Source organism: Perca fluviatilis, chromosome 10 (assembly GCF_010015445.1).
Source record: "Perca fluviatilis chromosome 10, GENO_Pfluv_1.0, whole genome shotgun sequence".
Lineage (NCBI taxonomy): Eukaryota > Metazoa > Chordata > Actinopteri > Perciformes > Percidae > Perca > Perca fluviatilis.
The window spans coordinates 33727382-33745157 of record NC_053121.1 but is presented as its reverse complement, the minus strand read 5'-3'; the positions used below and the strand labels follow the sequence as shown (position 1 = coordinate 33745157).

The 17776-nt window shown below is 39.7% G+C and overlaps 1 protein-coding gene across 4 annotated transcripts in view; it reads left to right on the top strand.

Annotated features, from left to right (window-relative positions):
* Positions 1 to 1263: 1263 nt before the first annotated feature.
* pde6a (phosphodiesterase 6A, cGMP-specific, rod, alpha) overlaps positions 1264 to 17776 on the top strand; it is a 46289-nt gene continuing 29776 nt past the window's right edge. For 2 of the 4 annotated variants that reach the window (XM_039813738.1, XM_039813735.1), the window contains exons 1-8: positions 2878 to 3206; positions 4430 to 4571; positions 8145 to 8297; positions 11108 to 11197; positions 12752 to 12892; positions 14383 to 14457; positions 15207 to 15271; positions 17323 to 17389. In XM_039813738.1, the coding sequence (XP_039669672.1) occupies positions 2878 to 3206; positions 4430 to 4571; positions 8145 to 8297; positions 11108 to 11197; positions 12752 to 12892; positions 14383 to 14457; positions 15207 to 15271; positions 17323 to 17389 (1062 nt within the window). Of the gene's footprint in view, positions 1369 to 2866; positions 3207 to 4429; positions 4572 to 8144; positions 8298 to 11107; positions 11198 to 12751; positions 12893 to 14382; positions 14458 to 15206; positions 15272 to 17322; positions 17390 to 17776 lie in introns of those variants that run through there. The other 2 variants (XM_039813736.1, XM_039813737.1) reach the window with 2 other exon arrangements.

Below are 17776 nucleotides of genomic sequence, written 5' to 3'. Positions count from 1 at the left end.
TGATACAATATGAGCTACAGGATAAACAAATTAGTGTAATACATAGCCAACAAAACTGTTTACTGTGCTGCAGTTAACTTAAGGAGTGTCAAAAATGAGGGAGTGTTGGTAAGTCTTGGTTACACAGTTTTGGTGAGATCCTACTAACACATTTTTCAAGTTTCTTTTAACCAATGAGTTAATTTATTTGAACAATTTGCACATTAATGGACATAAAAGGTAGAGGGTTGTTGAGAAAAAGGGGACAAAGAACTGACAAAAACATTTGACATTATTCAGGCCTTGTATCATGGTTAAACTTGAACCACTAATAGTGACAGGGTTAGCAATTCATACAAATAGGAGATTGGACTACTACATCAGTAATACATACAATTTATGAGTTTTTGAGAAAATAGACTTTTAAGCAACTTTATTGATCAACTTGAAGGTTGAAAATGATTCAAATGCCTTATTTTAACTTATCCAACCACTCATGCATTATAATCCATAATCAACTTCTCCATTTTGTCCAAACTCTTATTTTCTATATATGTTGTATTGATTTGGTGTAGGCACTGCTTCTGTGTGTTGTTTTTATTGTAAGCTGCTTACATTTGCATAGAGATGGGTAGCAAAGGAATGGACAGGGTTGCAGGCGTAATTTGAGAAGGTTTTACAGACGATTCTATACTTTTTTACTCTGAAAACCTCTTCCCTTTGGGATCCTTTGTAACTGATATGTAGGCAGTATTTTATTGTAAACAGATAGAATTTGGGTGAATTGTCATGGATACATACAGTTTGCAAACTGTAGGACTGTTTGGATCCGTTCATTGAGATTTAACTGAATGTGTGTACTTCTGCCAACTAAAAACTAAAACTACGCCCATTTCAAAAAAATATCTGGTTCTCCTAATAACCTTTTTTCTATCTGCCGAAAAAAACAAAACGAACGAACTTTTGCTTTTAGATGTTTTATTACAGAAAGTGATGAAACTCTTGAGCAAAATAGTCATACGATCTGTCATTGTGGTACTTATGGATGAAATTATAGTGAAAATAAATGATTCCCCTTTTTGTTGGAGACCCCTTGAAACCCCTTCAGGGACCCCTGGGGGTCCCCGGACCCCACTTTGAGAACCACTGGGCTAATGAACAGAATATTTCAATTCATTAGGGTAGACAAGAGTAGACAACTCCCAGGTTGTGTCATTAAACATGAGAAGGTAGCGTAATCCCAGTGTTGTAATTGGATGCAGGCTTATATCCACACATGACCATTTAAAACCATCCTGGTAATCCCTTTTCTTTCATCAGACGCCTGCATGTTTGGTTAGCAGGACAGAGGGACTACACACTTACAATACAATACAAGGACTTTAACAGGTAGGACTTTTCGTTTATTAGAATAAGCTGTCAAATCTGCGGGACACATGTCAGTTGCACATTCTTATTATCATAACTTTATCGATTACTTTCTATGCGAAGTACCGTTTATAAGGAAGGGACAATATACAGAAACCAAAAGAGATAGTTAATCACAGGAACGTACTAACTTAACTAAAATGTGTCCTTTTGTGATAACACCCATCAATCTGCAGTAATCTGCAGTACTAACAGGTTCAATTAATTGCCAGGAATAATTTGGCGTTAACATTGATATTACAATGTTGTAAGGGGATGACACACACTTTTATCAGAACCAAAATATTTTCTCGTTTTATGTAATACTGTAATAGAATGAGCACAGATTTGTTAATAGCCAACGATAAAACCATACAGGTCAAGTGTCGAAGATGTAGAAATTGAACACTAAAAACAATATCTCATAGGCTTATAATGCTCATGTATGATAAGAAAATGCTCACTGAAAATGAAATATACAGTATATGCAAAGAAAAGGGGCTTTATAGGATTTAGGGCATGTGCAATCTAATCAAATTTTGATCGCGACTATCAGTAACAAAATAAATCCAGTAAACTCTAATTTTGTCTTGTTTTCTGAAGGGTAATTCAAAAAGTTCAACAGGAAAAGTATTAAGGGAAATTTCACAGTTTTTTAAGTTCAATGAATGCAAAATATTTCCAAAAGTCAATGAGTAACTGTGTTAAATAATCATGATATTTAATATGGACCAAAATAATTTTGATTATGATTTTCTCCATAATCGAGCAGCCCTTATTGGAGTTGTGCTTTCAAATTGTTTACATACTTATCATGCATGTCAGAGTGACAACACTGCAGACAACTTTTTTCAAAGGGACAAGAACAGGTTATTTTATAAGAAATCAAAGGTTACCAATGGTTCGTATAGACAGCCTAAGTTGAATTAGACTACATACATACTACATACATACTAATATGTCTGTCTGTCATGGGAAAGGGCTCGCTTGTAGTGACAAACCCACAGAGAATTATTCCCCCGACCCTGCAGCGCCACTGAGCTTTTAAGCATGTGAAGTTTGGTTGAGTCACAGCTCTCTCATCATCCCTGTTTCTAGCAGCAGCTGTCTCAGCAAATAGCCAAAAAACCCAATGTAAGACAAAGTTAGCGACCAGCTGGTGAAGAAAGTGGAATCTATAATGGTTAAAGAGTCAGATGTATTTCACAGGAGTTGTTTTAGCCCAAACGGAGCTGAAAGAAGAGTGAAAATTGGACTTGGCATTATACTTTTCTTTAAGCTTTAAGTGGAGGGCTTTCTGTTGTTGAATCAGTTTAGGTTATATGCCTTGCCTAGTAGCAGTTCCTGAGTAATTGTTGACTGAAAGAGAGGTGTTTTGCATTTACTTTCACCAACCAGACGTTTCTGACTTTGTACTGGCATTGCTAACCATCCAGCCTTAAGAATTAACTACCATCTGTTTGACATTGTTCCCTGTTAGCAGCAGCAGCCATGGTGGACGCAGCAGCAGCCGAGCAGTTCCTGGATGCCAACCCGCAGTTCGCTAAGCAGTACTACGACATCAACTTCCGGCCTAAGGTCATCTCAGACCTGCTGGACAACAACCGGAAGACAAAGATCGACATCGGCAAGTTCCACGACCTGACCACGGTGGAGGAGAGCGAGGTCCTCTTTGACCTGATTCGGGACATCCAGGACAACTTGCAGATGGAGAAGTCGGTCTTCAAACTCATGAGACACCTCAGCTTCATGATGAGGGCCGACCGCATGAGCCTCTTCATGTACCGGCAGAGGAATGGAGTGGCCGAGCTGGCAACCAGGTCAGGACTTGGCTTTTTTTTTTTTAAGTTTTAAAAAGTAGTTTTTTAAACAACACCATCCCACAAAAGAAATGTGATCACCGAAAATGAGTATGTACGTGTCAAAAATATCATCAAGTCATATGTGACTGCACAAACTGCGCACATTTTCACACGGTCTCATGAAAAGTAAGAAGTTAACAGTTAAACCTGGGAAACTAAACATTTTGGACAAATACGATACGATACAATACGTTACGATACAATTTTTATTGTCAGCCAGGGCTGAAATTCTTTTTGCATCCCTGGGTAGCTCATGGGTATGTCTGTCTGTAGACACAGACAGACATACATAAGATGAATAACACCAAAGGACATACATGAAACATTACCACGAATTACATAAACACCCAAGTAAGGAAACAAAGCATACATGTATAACAACAGAAAATGACATGAACATACACACAGACAAGGTCTTGGAGACTTGTAACCCTGAATAAATATTGCACTGGATTTAATGTAGCTGGTTTAACAATAGGTTAGAGTGATGTATGAAAGAGTTTTTAAGTCTGTTGCAATTGAAAGAATGAACTCTAAAGCATCTGTTTGAAGGCAGAAGCTGATATTCTCTGTGCATATCAGTTAGACAAAACTCAGGTTGTCAGAGTGTAATTGAAATGCCCTGATCCATTTACCTTGCAGAACTCCACACTGTAAGCATATCATATTGACAAACTGCTTCCTGTTTCTTTGTGCATTTCCTCCACCTAATCATTACCTAGTGAGGAAACATTTGTCACTTTGCCAGCATGGCGCACATTGCTTACATTTTCTGAAAAATCTTGAGGGAGCCATATTGAATGGACACAGGTGCTGTTTTTCACCAGCCCACTACTTCACATTCATACAGTTCCAGACACTCACATCTGGCAGCTTAATTAAATAAGGGAATGGAAGTATTTCTGCTTTTTTGTACTCTTTGTGTTAATGCAGTTACACATTTCCATGCCCCTGATAGGAGCCCACTACAACTAGACTCCTCATGTTGGCACCTCCAATGGTGATTTAGAATGTAGCTGCCTTGCTCAAGGGCATCTTTATAAGAGGTGTCTGCATTTCCTTTCTCCATTGTCTGAGATTTGTCCAATCAGAAAACAAAATGTGAAGAAAAAACAAAACAAAGAAAACTTGCTATTATAACATAACATATTATGATTTCATTTGTTTATCTTTACCTCCAGGTTATTTAATGTCAGTAAAGATTCCTTGTTTGATGAGTGCCTGGTGCAGCCTGACAGTGAGATTGTCTACCCGTTGGATATGGGCGTCGTGGGCCACGTGGCGTCCACCAAGAAGATGGTCAACATTGCTGATGTGTCTGAGGTAAAGCACACATGACAAACACATTGTTTGTGTGGGCATTTTGTGTGTTTAATGTTCACTAGTAATGTGGAACTGACGTGGCATCAGAACCACGTTACTAATTCAATTATTCATATACAACAATCTTTCCTCGCATTTAATTGACATATGCACGGCATTTTTCCTCACTTTTACTTCCTGTTGCATACAGTACAAAAAGTAAACATTTAACATCCACAATCACATCTATCCTCCTTGAGTAGGCCCCACTGAGAATGAAACCATTTTACCTGGTGTTAGTGTCTTGTTCTACCTGTTGACTTCCACAAAATCTAAACCTGATTAGTCATGGCTAGAAAGTAAAAGAAGAGAAAATGTGAAGGTATAATCCCTCTCTGATCAATCTTTATAATCTAAATATCACTTATTGCTCGGTAAGCCATCAAATCCCCGTTTTGCCAGGGAGTGAACACCTGTCTACTGTTGCTCTGTCTCTGTTTCGCCACCAGATGGCGACTTGAAACCACAGTGTCCCTTCCACCTATTCCCTCCAACCAAAGCCAGCCCAATCTCATTATAGCCAATACCTTTGACATTTGAAAATGGCTGTCAAACTTGTTCCCACACACACGTCAAGTTTGCCATGCTACTGCTTCATCCCCCCCTCTCTGCAAAGTCCGGCACCAACTGTTACAGTGACATTTACACTTTATAAGGCATCAGCCCACTCCGCATGACTGATGGATCACAAGCCCTCCTCTCCTCTGTATCAGTTCAGTCACTTTTGTTTCATGGGAGATTAGAAAGCTGAGCTGCTGATGTACGAACAAAAGAGACCCGGGTTTATTGTTCCCGTTTGCTCTTTAACGGTTCTGCTGCCAGGCCGGCCCGTTGTGCCTTCACGGTGAGCCACCACAGAACAAACATCATCATCACGCCGCAGCCTCACACAAACACATGAAAGCAGGACGGGAAATGTGGCAACTGGAACGATATCAAAGCCTCCGAGCTTCAGTCTCCCCAGTTGCAGTGACGGAGGAGCTAATGTTTCCATATAATTGGTTGTCTTTATGATGCTAATGCACCGATGATGGCCTTTCAGAGTAATGCAGACGCTCTTTTTCCATCCCAGTCCAATCCAGCGCAGGCCAGCCAACCAGTCAGGATTCTTGTGCGTAGGTGGAAGGTGGGGATTATGTGTCACTGGGATTATGTAGTGAGCAACAGCTGGCCTCATTTCTCCCCATTCTTCTATCCCTGCCTCCTTCAGAGTCAATTTAATAACCACACAATTTGTAAACCCATAACTCAGACTGCTATTTGAGGTGTGGTTAATCGAGCGGTGTATGTGTGAGGAAGGTGGAGAGTGTCAGTGAGGGAGGCTGCAGATGAAGCCGGTTAATCTGTCCTGAATTAGAGCGATCCCAGATTACTCCCAGAGGTCACACAGGCTTTGAGCCATTTTCACAGACTCGGCACAATAATGCACCTTTAATCTATTCTATTTTTCTCTGCTGGAGCAGAGTAGGCTTGCAAAGTGTTGGAAAATTTCCGGTAAATTTATAAGCAAAGTTAGGGTCAGGAATTTTGAAAATGTTGACCAGTTTCAATAGAAAATTGTACTTTTTTTAATTTAATAGTGAACTTATTTGGGGGAAATTACACTCTGGCACTGCATGTAAAGATCATGTGCCACCATCCCATTAATACATTGTAACTGCCAACACTACTGTACTGTCTGAGCCAAAGGACGACATGCTTTAATGTAACTTTTGATTCTATTACTGGAGTCAATATATTTCATACTTTTGATATTTCAGTGAACCAGTAGATGGTAGCCTAAATAGAAGCACTGTTTATAACTTGTTAACACCTTCTGCTAGTTTTTGCTAGCTAGCTGTTACCACTTATATTTCCATTTTATTCCTATTATTTACTGTTGATATTTACGTTAATTCCCATGGAAATGTTGCCACCCTAGAGCACCCTTGAATCCACCAAATGTATTTGATATGTATCTATTTACATAAAATACATGTATGTATTTATTTGCATTTATTATTCATTTACAAATGTAAGTTCATACATTTCATGGAAGGGAGACAAAAAGTTTCTCATTGCTCATTTACCATATTTATCTATCAAATGGATGTTTAGATATAAAATAGCCTACATTGACAAATATTAAAGGTCTAACCATGGACTGTAGAGTTTAATTTCTGTCCTACCTACATAGTCATTTCACTTTCCCCCAGTATAACCCAACGGAAGAGTTGAGATACATGAATAAGGTATCTAAATGAATAATTTGTGTTTTTTTAAATCAGTATACAACTTGTGCTGAGATTATGCTTCCAAATTGTTGAGCTGCTGGGCAAAGGTCAAGACAAAGGTTCAGTTGAGGATAACAAGTGGGATGAAGACTCTTCTCTGGGCTTTAAGGGGTCAAAGGTCACCCAGTAACAAGCTGACAAACTGCCCAGATCTTTGGAATAGGTTTATTTGTAAGCCCTGTAAGGCTGCAGTTGAATCAGCTGCTGTATACTGCAGATCTAGGATCAGCCTTGTTTCTCTCGTAGTGATTTTCCCCTTAATTTCCTGGACTACTGCCACACCTCAGGCCGACACCTATGCAGAGAGCAAAAGACTAATACGTATATAAAAAAGAATGATTCATTAATTTAGTTTGTGGTACAGGATGAGGAATACGTAACTCTAATTGTTTAATGCTGAAACAGGTGCACACACATAAAACTTAAAACCAAGAATGACACAGGTCTGCACTTCAGTGAAACATGCTACACTTTTATACTCTCCTACATTTCGTCACACACACAGTCACAAGGGCATTGATTTGTTGAAAGCTCTTTTGTTTCGCAGATCCAGTGTATCTATCTGAAGAGGGTTTGAGTTGCTGGTCTGATTCCTTGCTTTGCACGTGATGGCAGCAGTATTCATTTTTCTGTGTCTGAAGGATGAAACTTGAACGACGCAAATGTTTTAGATTTTCTCCTGTGGCTGAGTGTGACGTCAGAAAGGAGGCGGATAAAGTCTCAGCTGATATTAGCACATTGCAGATGTATCGGTATTGCCGAATGCAATATGTCAGCAGATGACAATGACAATATATTGAAGTACAGCAGTGCCAAAGGTATTTTGTTGGTGTTTGAGACAGTTTCAACATTCTATAGTTTGTCTACCAGAGAGTAGTGCAGTTGTTAAAGTAAAAAAAAAAGAACTCGCAGCTTGCCCAAATCAGGACGCTGTCACCAATTTTGGTCCCCCGAGGGTCGCTCTCTGTAGGTTTTGTTCCTTCTTGGCAGTTAATGAGCCGCTCTTCCTCTGTCTCGCCCCTGGAGGAACACAATTGATGACCCCTGCTGTACAGGACGAGCAGTAGGTGGAGTGCAGCAGAGAGAGCCTTGAGTTTGTGGATAATGGAAAGTCTTTGCTCGCAGCGTTTATGGTTGGAAGTTGTGTGTTCATCAAAGCTGAGTCTGGAAGGTTTGAAGGATGCAGGGGCAAAGAGCAGGCAATTAAATACAATCCCATGCTCTCTCTCTCTCTCTCTCTCTCTCTCCTTTCTCTTTATAGAGTGCTCATTACAGCGACTTTGTGGACGAGCTGACTGCGTATAAGACAAAGAGCGTCCTCGCCATCCCCATCATGAACGGTAAAGACATGGTGGCCGTCATGATGGCCGTCAACAAGTCAGATGGGCCGCGCTTCACTGCGAAGGATGAAGAGGTAACATCTAACATCTTTTCTCAGTCTACCCAACTTTACAATAATAGTTTATGAGGTCTGTTATAAAAGCCACATAAATCTGTATGGCATAGATGCAGCTTCAGTGTCAGTTATGTCCCTAATCCCTTGCTTTTGCAACTAATCTGCAGTATTTTCCTGCTGTATTGGAGCATGCATCCCAGGACCTGCTGTCAATTTGACTAATACCATGGGTTGCTGTATAACTTTATATGAACCCTGTTAACGTGATGACATGCTGATGACAAACCGTAAACTAGAAATACACTCAGAGAGTCCATTGGTTGCAGTGCATGGTGGTGATGGCGCAGTGGATATGACACGTGCCTTTGGTGTGGGAGGTCTGGGTTCAATTCCCATACACAACTGCACATCAACCAATGTGTCCCTGAGCAAGACATTAACCCATAGTTGCTCCAGAGGTGTGCGACCTAGGGCTGTGTATTGGCAAGAATCTGGCGATAAGATATGTATCACGATTCAATATATAGAACAAGAACAATCTCCCAACCCCCATTGGGATTTTTTTTAAGTATGATTTTAGAAAAACTAATATTTAAAAAAAGACATGATATTCATAAAAGTCAAAGACGTTTACTTTAGGTAAACAATTCAGTACACAGAAAATCAAACTGCCAGTCTGGGATTGTGGTTCACAGGTTCATATTGAGCAAATTTGTACATGCTAAAGTAAGCCAAAGTTCAGCCATAGCTACGTTGTTAGCTTCTAGCAAAAAGTCAGGCACTGCTAGGCACTGTTAGGCCAGGATACTAGTGGTGTGTCTCAGCATAGGCATCTAGCGGTAGGGGGTTTAATCACAACATAAACGTGAACCACTGTCTTACATGGATATTTTTGAACGTTTAAAAAAAAAAAATGTCTAAATGACATGTAATGTAATAATAATAGTAACAATATCCTTACATTTGTTGAATTATTCCAATTTATAATCTGCATTTGGCTCAATACAAAGTGATAAGAACAAGAGTGAGGAAATCTTGATCACAGGCTGTTTGCACCCAGGGGTAAATCTAAATCCTATCTGGGAATATTAGGGATGCATTGTGAAAATGTTCAAGTCAGACTCCTTACCACTGAATTATCATGTATTGAACCCAAAATTTCATTCCAACCAACATTAAGTCCTTTTTTTCCCGTTTTATATCTGACTGAAACAACAACTGATGTGGATTGTATTTGCATAAAACCACCAGCCTGCCTGCTGCTCTGGCCTGGAGCAGCAGCAGCTGGTGTTCAAGTCTCCTGAACTCAGCTGATGTATTGCTACACAAATCGAAAGCCTCCCAAATCATAACTAAAAATTCTAATTCTTTGTGAAAAGGAGAACATTTTTCCACCAACAGAGGCACTTCCGAGAACATTTGGAGAAATAGATTTGCAGTGGGTGCAAATGGCTAGGCCATCATGATCAAAGAGTCACAAGGGAAGGCTAAACTGAGAAAAAGCACTGCCAGTTCCTGTGTAATGACAAAATCAGTCAGATGTTTAAGTTGTGAATAATTCCTAAATCAAAGCGTGGACTTACATTACATTAAATCACTTGGCTATTCTCAGCCACTGCTAAGCAACACTGTAGCTCCCTGAAGGTATGTTACATCAGCTGAAAGCTCTCTGTGGCATACAGTCCAAATACCACACAGAAATGATATGTTGTCCATGTCAAGAAAGACGAGACAATGTTACCTTTTTGGTTTAATATCACCTGTCAAACATGCAGTTTGAACCGTATAACTATTGGCTATTTTGTCACTCAACAATGATCTGCCATTTGAAATGTGTCACCTGCTCTGACTGATGGCACAGAGGTAAGAGTGACTAACATATTATATGAAACTGAATTGTCAGTGGGCCTTTGAAATAAATTACATGTTATTTAAAAAAAATAAATAAACGTCTGTCCAGCACACATAACAACGTATAATCGTATTCTTATGCTAGGGTTGCACGATATTGACAAAATATAATATTGCGAACAGGACATGTTTTACTGGTTGGACAGTATGAAATATATAAATAAAGACAACAGGACATGTTTTACTGGTTGGACAGTATGAAATATATAAATAAAGACAACAGGACATGTTTTACTGGTTGGACAGTATGAAATATATAAATAAAGACAACAGGACATGTTTTACTGGTTGGACAGTATGAAATATATAAATAAAGACAACAGGACATGTTTTACTGGTTGGACAGTATGAAATATATAAATAAAGACAACAGGACATGTTTTACTGGTTGGACAGTATGAAATATATAAATAAAGACAACAGGACATGTTTTACTGGTTGGACAGTATGAAATATATAAATAAAGAGAACAGGACATGTTTTACTGGTTGGACAATATGAAATATATAAATAAAGAGAACAGCACATGTTCTACTAGTTTGACAGTATAAATATATAAATAAATACAACAGGACACAACTTTTCTTTCGCTTCTCGGATTCGTTCCGTTTTGTTGTCTCTATCTATTTCTTCACTTACACGGTCACTCTGTCAAAATATTCACACCCGTGGTACGCTCCATAGGGTTTGTCACGTAGTGGACCCGTGCGCTGACGTGCACTAAAGTGTTCAAGTGGCACGGTAACTGGCCAATAAAACATGATCATTACAGTGTTTCAAGCAGGCTCTAAATCAAACACAACTAAGCCACATTAGTTTTGGGGATTGGGGATAAGATATTTAAACCATTAATGTTTTGAAGAGGTAATCACATCCATTTCTCAGTTTTATTCAAAATGTGTGCTACTTTCTTCCAGACCCTAAACAAGTATCTCAACTTTGCCAACCTGATCCTGAGAGTTTTCCACCTGAGCTACCTGCACAACTGTGAGACCAGGAGGGGACAGGTGAGACTGCAGAGCATGCACCACTTCATATACTTCTTTCCCTTGGCATCTAAATTACCTTGGTTCCTTTTTTTAAAGATTTAATTTGAGTATTTTCTCAGGCTGCTGTGTTTACACTGTATAGCTGAAAGTTTCCCCACAGCTGACCTTTTTTACTCTCGGACTCGGATCTGATGCTTTTTACAGTGTAAATGGCAAGCAGGGGCATAGATTCACATTTATTTTTTACTCTGGATGCTATATATATGTGTTCCAAAGGAAGACAAAAATAGAGATGCAAAGAGAGTCATACAACCGACTGGTGTTATTGGCAAGATGCCTCAATTCCGTCTGACTGTGAAAGCACAAACTGTAACAAAAATGTGTTGGAGACGAGTACAAGAAAAGACAGTAGGAGGATTTCTCAGGATCTGGGGTGTCAACCCTGTTGAATGTTCCTATACAACTAACTGCAGTTTTCAATTACGTCTCCAGGGAAACTTATTATCTCCTGGGTTACATTTGCTTCAACCTCCTCGTACCAGCGACAGGCACACATTGTGAAAACGTCCCAGTTTAAAATATTTGATTAATTTTGTGAATTGAAAAATGTGTTAGGTTTAGTTTAGTTTTCGCGCCGCGCCGAAAATAGAAATAGAACTGACGCCTATTTTTCACATGATACGCAAGCGTGTTGGAAGCGTTTCCATGCAAAAAATAATAGGAAAAGATGTTTATATGTCATTTTGACATATAAACAATTAATAAATGACATGTTGATGTTTGAAAGTCTCTAGGTCTTGACATAAATGCAGATATAAATGTAATTAAAATTGTTTTATTGATTTTCAAATATTGCACCTGTCACTACAGAACAAAATATTCTGTAGCCTATTTTGCCATCAATACTGCCAACGTTGTCTTTTCTGTAATCAGATCAGTATATATTTATGTTTAACATGAAGTATACTGCTTGAGTGCAGTACATCAATAGGAAACATACATGTGTCCAGACGAGGCTAGCAGCAGCAGCGCCGCGTCAGACACCTAATTTCTGGTGTGTAAAGACAGAAAAATCCACGCAGCTGACACGCCACGCTCACGCCACGCTCACGCCACGCTCACGCCACGCAGCCGGTGTGTGGCCGGCCTTATGTAGATACCTTCAAGTAAAGTGCAACCAAAAGCTCATGTTTTGGGTTAAAATAAGTGTGTTTGTAAGATTACTTAAGTAACATACCTAAGTTTAGTACGTATGAAAGTTAAGTAAGTTACGTAGGTTAAAAAACAGGAACAGTGGTCCTGGGTGAAAGTCCCGTGTTTGTTTGATCCCTTCAATCCACCCCGACCTCCTCATTATGTAGACTTTGATTAGAAACGTATTAGTGATACGTCAATAACAAACATAATCCGCTAGAAAAAATGTCCCTCAAATATGTCCGTCAAAACGTAATTGAGAATGCAGTTTAGTTGAATGGGAACTTCCATTTTCCGAGACAGGGCTGGTAGTGTGACTGGTGGTGTGCATGAGGTTTGAAGCTGTCTAATTTTTTGTGTTCCACTCCTTTTATCCAGGTGCTGCTGTGGTCGGCCAGCAAGGTGTTTGAAGAGCTGACGGACATAGAGAGGCAGTTCCACAAGGCCTTGTACACAGTCAGAGCTTTCCTCAACTGCGACCGTTACTCCGTGGGTCTGCTAGACATGACCAAGACCAAGGTGGGTTACCATGCATACACACATCCAGTGTCGAGGATAATAAGCTGGAAAACAAACCAAACAATTAATAAAGAGGTCAGCGAGCGGCTGGTAGATCCCCATCTGTGACACATTGTTTTAGATTGTCAAGTTGCATCAAATGTACGATCATTTTCATTTTCAATTTTAGGTTCAGGTCACCTAAACCTAAATTAAGCTTAGGGAGTCAAACGACTTAACCTTTAATGTAAAAGCAGACTGGGGAGCAATAATCTACATTCCGGGCTTGATTTTGGTCTTGAGAAGCTTGAACCTTGAAATCGTGGAAAAATCACCACTGTATACAGTATCTTACCATACCTAGAGATTGGCATGGTTTTATGTCGGTTAGCCTAATAGCTGGTTTGATTTGCATTGAGAGATGATTTTATGGAAAGTACCCCATGCCAATCTCTAGGTATGGTGAAGGGTATGTGATGATGTGGGGGGGCTATTTTAATTACAAAGGCCAAGGGAACTTTATCAGGATGCATAGTATCCTGGATCCATGAAATAACTGGCCTTTTAAAATAAAAATCTGCTTGACTATGGGAATTTAACATAGGGGTGGACTGACTTTTGTTGCCAGTAGTTTAGACATTAATGGCTGTGTGTTGAGTAATTTTGAGGGGACAGCACATTTCCACTGTTATACAAGCTGTAATACTTTACATTGTAGCAAAGTGTAATTTCTTTAGTGTTGTCCCATTAAAAAGATATAATGAAATATTTACTAAAATGCGAGGGGTGTACTCACTTTTGTGGGTACTGTATAATAATAAACTTTTACGGATTTTAAACCAAAGCATCCGTTGCTTATTAATTATGCCCTTCTGTTCTTCTGATTCCCACTGAGGTTTTGATGAGATCTGTGTCTGTTTCTTCTCCTCCTCTTTTGGGAAGAGATATTTTCAGAAACTCCTTTGGGGTTTCTCTGCCTAATCTGCACTAGTTTTACTCTGCTTCAAGCCCTAACACTCAAAACCATCTTCTGATCAGTGTCGTACAATCCCCGCATATTTGTGATAACTAACATGTTGTCATAAATACTACTTACTGGCTGTGCCTGTCACCTAATTACAAGCAGCTGCCAGTTGATTCCTAACACCTGCTATCTGAGAACAAACACATGTTGTCTGCCGACACAGATGGCTGTCTGCTAACACTGGGTTTCATGAAAAAAGCACTTAAAAATAAACACAACTAGTAGCTCAGCTTTTTTTTTTTTTTTTATAGTTTTGTTAACTGAACTTTTTGAAGTCAGAACAAAAACATAGTACACACTCTAAAGAGGCTGCTAGGGTTGCATATTCAGACAAAATGATGGTTTTGGATGTGCCTTTAATTTACACTAAGTGCATGTAAATAATGAAACAAAAGAAGAAGCCGTATCAGCTATGTTGCCCTCTCTAAACCTTGTGGTTCTCTCTCTCTCTCTCTCTCTCTCTCTCTCTCTCTCTCTCTGTGTGAAGGAGTTCTTTGACTTGTGGCCAGTTCAGATGGGAGAAGTTCCACCATATGATGGACCCAAAACTCCTGATGGCAGGGTGAGGAAATATACGAACCACTGCTACACTACTGATAGTGTTATTAGTTACTCTAGTGTCACCATCAGTTCAAAATGTCCCCTTGAACCTTACTTATGCACCAGAAGGTAACTCTAAAACCTATGTAGAATGTCCATGCATTGTGCCGGGATGAGTGGTTTTTTTGGTCCACAGAGGTTTAATCTTATTTTTTTGTGTGTTTTGGTGACTTTATTTCTGTCACCACCATCGGCGCAAATTTTCCAAGATATCAACAACTTGTGGCCATATTTCCATGTCACCTGCTAAGCAAATGTATGCTCCCAAGACTATGGGACTCTTTTGGTTGTACTGGGTCAATGACTTTCATCTATTGCCACCCTCCAGACAAACTTCAGATCAGCTTTAGGAATAGCTAAATTATCAGTACAGTATGTTGTTTGTTCTGTCCAACACGTTCCCACTGTGGGATGTAATGGGCACTGCAGTCTCTCAGGGCTAGATTCATTATTTTTCCTAAAGTTTGGGTCAATGTTTTTTTTTAAATGTATTTATTAGGGTTAAGTCCACAAACGTGTGCATGCAGTGACCATAAATGGTATTTATTTTTGCATCCAAATAACTAATAATAAAAAAAACAACTATTACATTTTTCTCTGCCCTTAATCAAGTGTCAATATTGTCATGCAATATTATGCGATACTCTATAAGTGCTCTGTGTTGGGAGCATTTCATGGCTCTCTAATTTTTAATTTGTTTGTCTTTTCAAGGAAATTATCTTCTACAAACTGATTGATTACATCCTGCATGGCAAAGAGGACATCAAAGTCATACCGTAAGTCACGAAAGAGATCTAGTTTAAACATAACCTGTGAAGTGTTTGACCATTAGTCATGCTACGAAGTAGGGCTGTGTATTGGCAAGAATTTGGCAATACGATACGTATCACGATACATGGGTCACGATTCAATATATCGCACTATATTTCGATACTGTACATAAGGCGATATATTGGAATTTTTTTAAGTATAATTTTAGAAAAACTAATATTTTAAAAAGACATGATGTTCATAAAAGTCAAAGAAGTTTACTTTAGGTAAACAATTCAGTACACAGAAAATCAAACTGCCAGTTTGGGATTGTGGTTCCCAGGTTCTTAGTGAGCTAATGTTGATATGCTGAAGTAGGCCAAAGTTCAGCCTTAGCTATGTTGTTAGCTTCTAGCAAAAAGTCAGGCACTGCTAGGCACTGTTAGGCACGGTTAGGCACTGCTAGGCACTGTTAGGCACTGCTAGGCGCGGACACTAGTGGTGTGTCTCAGCTTAGCCATCTAGCGGTAGGGGGTTTAAACACAACATAAACGTGAACCACTGTCTTACATGAATATTTTTTTACGTAAACCCCGCTTTTTGTTGGTGTAAACGCACGTTTTGCATCGTTTTGTAACGAATCCTGTAAACGCACTGCCTGAAGACGCACTGTTTTGAAACCTGGTCCCAGGGTGAAAACATTCGAAAACGCCGCCCTTGCGTCTTCGTTTGGACAGCGAAGCCGCATGCTTGCGTATCAATGATGTCATCGCCACACCCCTCGACCTCTAGCCTTCGACCTCTTATCCCGCGACGACGTCTCATAACAACAACAATGGCGGGCTTCATGCTTGTGTTCCTGCTGGAGAAGATATTGAGCCTATTAGGGTTACTAGGGCTGTTTGGTTTCTTCTTGCCACTGTTCATCACACCCCCAACCGGCCCCGTCAGACACCGCCTACCAGGAGCCTGGGTCTGTCCCAGGTTTCTTCCTAAAAAGGGAGTTTCTCCTCGCCACTGTCGCAATAGCCACTGCTAATGCATGCTCTTGGGGGAATTACTGGAATTGTTGGGGCTTTGTAAATTATAGAGTGTGGTCTAGACCTGTAAAGTGTCTCGAGATAACTCTTGTTATGATTTGATACTATAAATAAAATTGAATTGAATTGTCTGTTTGTATACAGCGCGCAAGCTTTATGTGCATGCTCCTCCTTTTCTTCTCCGCCTCTTCTTCTCTGTTTTTGGTGAATTTCTGTAGCAGAAACAGCGCCACCTATAGGCCTGGAATATGAAGTAGCGTGTTGAGTCATTTACAAATGGATCCGTTTGGACGCAAACATTGTTGAAACGATGCCAGGGAAGACGGGGGAAAAATATGATCGTTTTGGTACGTGTGGACGTGGCCTCAATGGGTGGGCCTCCGTTTTGTTTGTTGTTGTGCACTTTGGACGCACATCTACGTGGTGAACACTACACATTCCTGACAATTACACTATCACGCTGATGTACTGTGGCGCCGTGACGTTTCCAAGAAACGAAGCGATGCAAACACAAAGTCAGGGAAGAAGACTGCAAGCAAGTAAACAATGAAGGTTTTAACGTTTTAAGAAAAATGCAAGTGTTTAATGAGGAAGGAAACGCATTTAACCGTTTGTTAGAACTCAAAGATACACACAATGCCGCACATTTAAGGTGAATGGAAAATGGCCATCAGAGAGATAACAACAGGATATTAGTGACGCCTCTTCCTCCCTCACAAAACCAAACATGGTTTATGTTTTACCTCATGAAGGATAACCTTAGCATCTACATTTGCTTGTTTTCAATTCTCCAACATTGCTGCTCTTGTAAACAGTAATAACTACTGTTCAAACATGCAGACTCATCTCACCTGTGTACATTGAACGTTGTGCATGCATTATTTAATTTGAATGATTTTACATGAAATTAATTTCACCCTGGCATAGTGACATTTGTATTAACACCCAATAGGAAAGTCATTTACATGATTATTTTGCTTTCAGGTTGTTTTTCAAACAGTTGAGTTTTCTACTTGTCGTGTTGTGTTCATCCCCAGGAATCCTCCAGCAGATCACTGGGTCCTGGTTAGCGGTTTACCTACCTACGTAGCAGAGACTGGACTGGTCAGTGTCAGCTTTTCTGTAGCGCTCCTGTCCTCCTCCTTTATTTTACGTTTGCTCTGAGATTTTGAACAGATCTCGTACAAAATTGTGAAATGATCATAAGTCAAAAGAACATTCTCGTACCATGTTATCTCACCCGATAACAATACATTAATTAAACAAAAAAGTTCCCATCCCGTAAATGGCCAGCGAGCAGGTTGAACAGTGACCTCTGCAGGGGTGTGATGCACTTAAGTGTAGTAATAACAACAACCTGTCTGACGACACAAGACCGACTTTTCTGGCAAATTTTAAGCAGATTTGATCAAACGAGTCGAGTGGAGATCCCAACACGGGGTCCGTTTGGGACTTTAAATCTCAGTGTGAGGGATTTACAGATTGTAATCA